General features: G+C 43.6%; 1 protein-coding gene across 1 annotated transcript; it reads right to left on the reverse strand.

Moving 5' to 3' along the window:
• Positions 1-2,174: 2,174 nt before the first annotated feature.
• On the reverse strand, positions 2,175-5,519 carry LOC147747303 (CARD- and ANK-domain containing inflammasome adapter protein-like). The gene has a single exon (XM_086953012.1). It carries the CDS (start codon positions 5,148-5,150, stop codon positions 2,865-2,867), a length of 2,286 nt encoding a protein of 761 aa, XP_086809138.1. The 5' UTR covers positions 5,151-5,519; the 3' UTR covers positions 2,175-2,864.
• Between the last annotated feature and the right edge of the window lie 3,303 nt (positions 5,520-8,822).

Below are 8,822 nucleotides of genomic sequence, written 5' to 3' on the forward strand. Positions count from 1 at the left end.
TGTCTAGAATGACACCAAGAGATTTTGCGCTGTCGACAATGATGGGTTTGTTGTTTAGTAGATTCATCTGATCCATCCATGATTGAACCGGGGGAGGAGAGAGTGAGGAGGAGAGGAGGAGGAATTCAGTTTTGGAGGGATTCAGAATCAATTGATGAGATGACATCCAGTTTTGAATGGAGTCAAGAGTAGATCTTAGGATGGAGAGATCATGAGTGGAGGCAACCTTGAGGTAGAGTTGAGTGTCATCTGCATAGAGATGATAGTGAATCCTGGATTTGCTTAGGAGGTTTCCCAGTGGTTCTAAGTAGAGATTGAACAGTGTGGGTGCAAGTATAGAGCCTTGGGGAACACCTTGACCCACCGCCACAGGAGCAGAAAGACTGTTCGCTATTTTGATCATTTGAGATCTGTCAGAGAGGAAGGATGCAAACCATTTAAGCACAGTGCCCTCCATGCCCATTCTCTGTTGAAGAATATTGAGGAGGGTGTTGTGATTAACAGTGTCGAAGGCTGCGGAGAGGTCAAGGAGAATTAGCAGAGATGAACGTCACACTCTTGCCGGCCACCTACGTCTTTTTTATGATTGAACAGCATTTGCTCAGAGTTTACTCAGCTTTTGTAAAAAGAGAAGAAAAAAAAAGAATAATGACTTACTTCTTGGCTGCTAGTTTGTTCCATGTCAAGTGTTCTCGTTTCTAAGGCGCACTTAGCACGCTGGGTCTTGGGGGCCTAGTCATATGACTACAATTCCCAGAATTCATAGTGCTCCGGACTAAAAGCAAGGGCTATTGAATGTATTAGCTTTGCCATGAAGAAACTTGGTGGTCACCTGTTAATGTGCTACTCCAACCATTATTTTAGAAACGTCAAATACAGCGGTAAACAAACATAAACCCTTTTTTTTGGGCTAGGCTCCACAGCAAGGTTTGCGTTGCTTCTAAAGGACATATTTTAAGGGTTATTATAGCGCTCCATATTTTAGTAAAGACATCCAACTGCTATTCTAAAATTGTTCTTCGCATGTTAATGATATATTTTAATATGAGATAGAAGATTCAAATCTTTGCATTTTATTGCACCCCGAATGATCAACAAAAAAGAGCCTAGCTGGACAGCACGGCTGGATTCACAGAACATTTTACGCAGCCAAGTTAAAGTTATTTGGTAAAGAGCGCCACCTGTAGGCAGACATGTTACAAGCACCTGCGGATTTCTATGCTTGGAGAAAGAATTAATAACTGAGAAAAATCCACAAGTGCTATGGATGTTCCAGAGTCTATAATGTAATGTTGGTGCAGTAAGATTGGCGTTCTCGGGGGTGCCCGAAGTCACTAATGGGGAAGTGGGAAACACTCAAACAGGCTCAGGGCTGTGCGTGTTCACAACCTTCCCAACGATTTTCACACCCAATGTAAATATCTACGACAAGTGCCAGAAACAGTGGGACATAAAGGTGCATGTAAGGTGAGAAACACATCCGAACACCCACGTACTTCATAGGTTAGTAGAGACACGGGTCGTTCTGCCTAGAATATTTAATAGAATCGACAGAAAGGGAATACATAGTCAAAGTAAACATAACCCAACACTTGGGGATTGTTTGCATTGGCTGAAAATCCACCGATAAAGGGTTATTCTTGCGCATGGAAATTAGCGATGTAGATAGATTCCCGTGACCAGACCAATACATTTTTTTCTGAGTTTTTTTTCTGAGGCCCGTGAAAAAAGTAACCAGGGAAATTGCAGGCGCAGCCCCGTGAACTCTAAAATGAACATTCACATTATGCATCTCACCTTAAACCTGTAACGGGAGGGGGTGGGAGGGGGGGGGGGTGGGAGTGGAGCGGGTGGCTGCATTGAGTGAACCTCAAATGTGTACTGCTCTGCTCGCTGTGTGAAGGAGTGTGGAAGAAAACTGCTCAATGTCAACATTTAGATTCCTTCTCGATAACATTAACACTTACTTTGTTCGCTTGTAGTAGTGCTGTTAATCATGCTTGGAAACATTAATACAATAATAACCAGCTCTATTTCCTTGACAAGCATCCATTCTGAGTGTCCTATGTTTCGCTGATATGAATGTAGCTGGTTAGATTTATTGAACATGACCTAAAATCACATGTAAACTTCGATCTCTGGCATGGTCCGTCCTTAATTTAATGGTACACAACTTTCAAGTTTCTGCTATTGGTTTATTACATTTTGGCTTTGGTTTGTAAATAAGACCTTATGCCCCCCCCCCCAACAAAAAAATATCCGCATCTTCGCAGACTGGGGAGGTAGTTTGTTGTGTTTCTGCACCAGCTGCTTAAAAATCTGAGAAATGAGCATACCGGCCTTATACACAGTTACGATCTACATTGGTTTGAAGGAACCTGGCTTTCCTTTTCCCTCTAATGTAAATTAATCAGAAAGCCTCCTTTACTTTTCATCTACAGCTAGATAACCTTACTAGTTGGATCCCTTGCAGGAAGACTCAAATCAGGTCAGATCTAGACAGGGCCTATAGGGTTGGGAGAGTCAGTCACCTTTACAAAACGTAAGATTTCGCCACAGGACTGTGCCTCTGCACGCTCAGTTTGGGGATGGAAAAGTTAGTCACAGGTCATGTAACTGAGTTTGTTCCAGAACTGCTGGCCTTTAAGAGTTACTGGTCTGCTGTGAAAAGGTCTCAATTTCCCCATAGAACAGTCTTCGTTGGGACAAAATATAGCTAGAGTTGTGGGCATTACGACAGCTCTCCCTTAAAATGACTCAGTTATTTCTTAGTTGGGCTTGCTTAGATTTATAAATAAGCGTACTCTCAATTACATGTAATGTTTACAATTATTATCTATTTTTAAACTGCTGAAAATTCGCATTTATTTGGTTATTAGCATCTTTTTTTTCAAAAATGTTGCAATATGTACGTGGTTTTCTGTAGTCTCCGATTCAGCGACTTGAAGCGGCGTCTTCTTGAGGCTGTTTGTGGCCTGTAAGTTAGCCTTCTCCCCATGGGCCCAGTTCACCAGTGCTTGCACCGTGCTGAGGTGGCCAGCCTTACAAGCGCAGTGCAGCGGTGTGTCCCTGTTGTTGTCCAGGGCAGTCACGGCTGCCCCACTGCCTAGAAGAAGGTCAGTCAGGTCGCTGTGCCCATACTCCGCGGCAAGGTGCAGGGGTGTTTTCCGCCAAACATTTTTCTCATCTACATTTCTGTTCTTCCCAGCCTGAAGAAGGGCCTGCACTATATCAGTGCTTCCATTGATTGCTGCATAGTGCAGTGGGGTGCAACCATCCATGTCCTTCACAGAAACCCTCACTTGGTGACTCAGCATTGCTAGAACAGCTTCCAAGTGACCTCCCACAGCAGCGAGATGCAGCGGGGTCTTCTTCTCCTTATCTGCCGCGTTAGGGTCAGCTCTGCAACTAAGTAACAACTCCACCATGGCTGGCTCCCCTACCTTAGCCGCAAAGTGCAGCGGGGTCTGGGAATGCTTATCCTTGGCGTTCACCCTGGCCTTGTGATGGATCAGACGCCGGGCTGCATCAACACTGCCCCTCTGGCTGGCAATGTGCAAAGGGGTGAATATGTCCTTGGTGACAGAGTCAATCTTAGATCCAGCCGAGACTAAAACATCAACCAGTTCTGCTTTGTTATGAAAAGCTGCAACGTGAAGAGGGGTTTGATCGCCTGGGCCGCCAATGTTGGCATCAATCTTTTTCTGCAGGAGCATTTTGACCAGAGAAAGATCTCCTGCTTGAACTGCTAGGTGGAGAGCAGTGTTCGAGTTTGGTGTTCTCGCAGCCACGTCACATCCTTTTTCAATTAGAACTCTTGCTGACTCTGTCTTCCCAAGCTCTGCAGCCAACAGTAATGGTGTATATTGAATGTCGTTTGTTGCATCTACATTGGTGCCCTTGTCAGCCAATGCAGCCACTATTCCATGCAGGTTCATCTGAACGGCTTTGAAAAGAGCAGACACCAGGGTGTCCGGTGACAGCCCTCTGCTATACTGCAAGAGTAACGCAAAGATTGACTGATTATTGCTGTTAAAGACAAGATCTATAAGGTCTGGTTCGATGCTTGCCCCAGCCTCCAGCAGAACCTTTACCGTCTTTTCGTAGCCCTGTGAAATGGCGTAAGCCAGGGCAGTCTTTTTCTTGTCATCTTTTTCATCCACTGGGGCACCATTTTGTAGAAGAAGGCTTACCAGACTGCTTTCGTCCTTGAGAGCAGCCATGTGGAGAAAATGGTGGCCGTTCTGGTATTGCCTTCCCTCCTCTTGAAGCATTATCTTCATGATGTCCATGTGCTGGTTTCGAGCTGCCAGGTGAAGTGGCGTTTGGCCCTCTTTGTCCAAAGCATACAGGTTGGCTCCGGCCCGCAACAGAGCACGGACCGCATCCGAGTGGCCCATTTCTGCCGCCCTGTGCAGTGGCGTCCTTCCATTTTGGTCCTTGGCATCTATTTTAGCCCCTTTCTTTATTAGGAGCTCAATGGCTGCCACGTTGCCATTGGCAGCGGCAACATGCAAAAGAGTTTCATGGAAAGCATTGACTGCATTCACGTCACATCCCTCTAGCAAGGCTTCCAAGTCGGAGATGTCACCCTTAGCAAGGGCCTCAAAGACACTGTTGATTTCAGGCCGAGTTGCCTTCGGTTCTGCTGCTACAGGTCTGGGCTGTTCTTCTTCCTTCTTTTCCACATTTACTTTCTCTTTATGCGGTCGAGTCACTTCCGGTGCGACTTTGACCGATTCGTTTTTGGTCTGACTTTGTTTCATTGGAGGCGGCGGCGTTTCTTTGTCCTTCTCAAGCAAATACCCCACCAGTTGTCTTTTGCTGTCACCTATATTTGCGTTGACGTTATTGACGTAAGCTCGCACTGCGTGGTACACACTGGGCTCCACCTGCTTCAGACAGGGATAGAAAAAGAGTCTGCACGCCCTCTCCCCTTGGGTGACCAGGAAGTCCAGCAGTCTGGCGTTCTTCTCGGTGCGAGTCCTGTACGTGGACAACACTTTTTTCTTATCCGGGGACAAAATGCCATTGTCAATGAGCCAGTTGAGCAGGTGGTCGGTGTTATTAATTTCCTCAACCAGGTCCTGCTTTCTCGTCTTTAGGACCTCAATGGCGTAGGGATTAGTGAACACACTTGTCGAATACATCCTGGCGCCTGTGCACTCCTGTGCAGGTGAGTCAAAACAGCCTTAAAACGTCACCTCAGGCGACACAGCGCAAAAAGAATTCCACAAATCCGAAAATCGCTGTTGCGTGAACTGTGGGTGATCTGAAAAGCATTCCTCGGGCCCCATTCACAAATCACCATGTTGGTTAAGGTTCGTCCTAGCCTCCGTCGTGTTCCATGGTAACAAAACATTCCATCGCCGGAGGTGAAATCCCGGGGAACCCCAGCCAATGCTAAACTGTTGTGAAAAGCCAGCCAGGCTTGCAGCTTTAACACCGATGGACAAGTCCCGCAGTTTGAAGGGACGTCCCAAGCCAGCCACTGTCCTCTGGTGCCACCGGGGCGAGTTTGCCTCTACCAGGAAGTTCTGTGAATACTTTATCACAGTGACAACAGGTAATTGCTGGCAACCCGGCTACAGTTGCTATGAACAAACGGTGTGGTGTACAGGTAATCTACAGTATGCGGAGCAGAGATTAGATTGTGCACTGAGGTGGCTCCTAGCAAACGGCTTACTTAAAAGTTCCTGCATTCAGGAGTCACCCCAGCCGGTGACATTCTTGGATGTGGTTCACGCTCTTTTTGGACAGGTTGCATCAGGATGGGTTTAGTGCCAAGAGAAGACAGGCCAGTGCCAGGGACTACCCCTGCTCGAGACCACCGTGCCTTTCGAATGCTTGTGAGACTAGCGTCACCTCTAGGGGCACGATTACTAAAACCTTGCACTGGTTCAAACACTGAGCTTATGTTCCCATGCACTTTCAATGCTGCGCGTGTCATTGAATGGTGTCTCTGTGTGTGGGGAGGGGGGTGAGGAAGTGGGGGCAGACTCTTATCCATTCCATAGCACAGAAACAATTTACCACCAGGGCATAAGAGAGAAAACAGACCATGAAATAATTTCAAAGAATCCACAACATCTATATTGATTATAAATCATTTTACACGCGTAATAACATTTGAAAAAAAGATACGAATCATTGAACAACTGTAAATTAATTTATGAAGCATCTGTACAAAAGGGAGGCATATTGATATTCACCCACTCTGAATTTATTCTTTCACATTTTAAAAGTAGAAGAATCTAATTGTTTTATTCCTTGATACATAAAAACACATTTTCAGCCTGATTCATCATTCTCCCGTTTTGCGAGCCCCTAATAGCGATTCATAGCGAATCGTTATTAAGGACTCGCAAAACGGGATTCATGTAGAAATTGCATAAAGAAATGCGATTCCTACATATTCCTTATTTGCGATTAGCAAATTGCTAATCGCAAATAAGGAAAAACTCCCCATTCATTCCTATGGGCCAAAAGGCCGATAGGAATGAATGGGGAGTATTCCTTATTTGCGATTAGCAATTTGCTAATCGCAAATAAGATAGCGATTTGAAGGGTGCCAGGGGTGTCCAAAGGACACCCTGTAGCACCCCTCAAATGAAATTTTACACAGGTGTTGCACACACACATGTCCAAAGGACATGTGTTGGTGTAACATGCAACTCAGAAAAATGCATTTAAATGCATTTTTCTGAGTTTTCGCAATTTACCATGAGGTCTGACCTCGCGGTAAATTACGGCCAGAAATTGCGAATTCGCCAAAAAAATTGGATGATGAATTGCATTTAAGGAATCTCAAATAGAGATTCCTTAAATGTAATTCCTCGCAAAATTGCGAGATCGCAATTACCGATTTTTGCATTTGGGATGCTGAATCCCAAATGCAAAAATCGCACTTGCAAAGGGCCAGATTCTCATAATCTGGCCCTTTGCGAGCGCAATTTTGTTTGATGAATCGGGCAGTTTATTCTTTGCACTGATGCAGAATCAAATCACATTTAGTGGCAGATTTTCTAAGACTGCACAGCGCAAAGTCATCTAAAATGATACAAAGTAGTGCAAAGTCTTGGAAGGGTATTTACTTTCCATTGCAAAGGGTATTTGGTGCTGAGAAGTGCCCTTATCTCAGTGCACGTAGCGTTTTGCACCACTTTTCTATGACATGGGCATTACATGTGTGTTAAAAAGGCGATAACTGCAAGCATCAATAGGTTTTGATACAAAGCCCAAGCTACTAATACTATGAGATCGTGCTTTGAGTGAAAAAATAATGCCACATTGAAGCAGGGGCAAAGGAGGAGTAGCATTTATATTTATCCAAATATTTCACATATTGCATATGTGCTGTGGTTCATTGACAAAATATCGACCCTCAAAATATCGCCATATAACAATATTGTGACCAAAATATCGCTGTCATGAATATTGTCATCCTATACTTATAAAGGTAAGTACAAAAATGTTGAAAAAAAATCAATGTCATTAATAACGTTGTATAAAACAGTGTTATTAAAAATACATATAAAGTAAAATATCAAATATATTAAATAGTAACATAAATTAAAATAAATAGATTTAATATATATTTTAGTAAATATAACAAATAAACTTAATTAAAAAAAAGCTAACACACTTATATCATAATTAATATGTGTACTTATAACATCTTTGACAAAAAAAAATATGTGTACTTACATATGTGTTCTTAAAAACAGGCACGGCCCGTGCCGGACGTTGTACTGGGGCGGTGACGTCAGGCAGGGGAGGGTCAGGGTGGGGGGGGGTTGTAAAATGCGGGATATGGACCATTAGAGGTAAGTACCGAAAAAATAAAATAAAACGAATTTCGTTGCCCACGCTGCATTGCCAAATGTGATGCAGAGTGGGCAACGAAATTCTTTTTTTTTTTTCCAGTCCCTACCTCTAATGGTCCATATCCCGCATTTTACAACCCTCCACCCTAACCTTCCCCTGCCTGACGTCACCGCCCCAGTATAATGCCCGGCACGGGCCGTGCCTACTTAAAAACTAATATTAAACTAATCATTTTAATTTACATTATAATTTCAAAATAATATAAAAATTTAACAAATAAATTTTTTTCTACGACTGGGTCAGTCGTTTGAATATGCTCCAGGTTCCCGAGGGAAAAATGAAAACGCACTCACTCGTCTTGATTAGTAGTTACAGTGGTTTTTATTCCAACCTTAACCCAACGCGTTTCGCTTCTTACGAAGCTTGCTCACGGGATGTTGAGCTAATTAATAAGTCCTTCTTTTAATACTGGAACACAGGTGACTTCCTGTGTTACAATCAGGTGCATGCTGGTTAATGTAGTGTCCACTACATCAACATCACCAGGATGCTCGAGATGTGTGTCCTTTAAAAACAAAAGAAAGGAGAGAGCTTTCTTATTGGATTGCAGAATGTTATTAATATGTTTCCTCTTTAGTGAGTTAAGTTCATAATGGATCTCTCTGGTGAGATAATTCATCTAGTCTTCTACCGTCATTCGGTGCTGTTTGCAAATTCTCTGTAATGTATTCATCCCCCTCTAGTGGGCGAGTGCCTACAGAGTTTCGGGGTACCAGTTCATTGTTGTTATGACATCATTTCTACCTTTCAAGATGTACATAAAGTTCTTCCGTGATATTCAGGCCTCTAGGTTCGAGGGACCTGAAATTGATAATATGTTTTGACTCTTTTCTCCGTAGACTTTTTAGATGGTCACCACCCCTTTCTGTGAGAGGTATCTGTTCTATGGCGCAATATTTGAGTAATTCCCAATTGCTATCGAGGAATTGTTCCAT

Source organism: Lissotriton vulgaris, chromosome 1_1 (assembly GCF_964263255.1).
Source record: "Lissotriton vulgaris chromosome 1_1, aLisVul1.2, whole genome shotgun sequence".
NCBI classification, from domain to species: Eukaryota; Metazoa; Chordata; class Amphibia; order Caudata; family Salamandridae; genus Lissotriton; species Lissotriton vulgaris.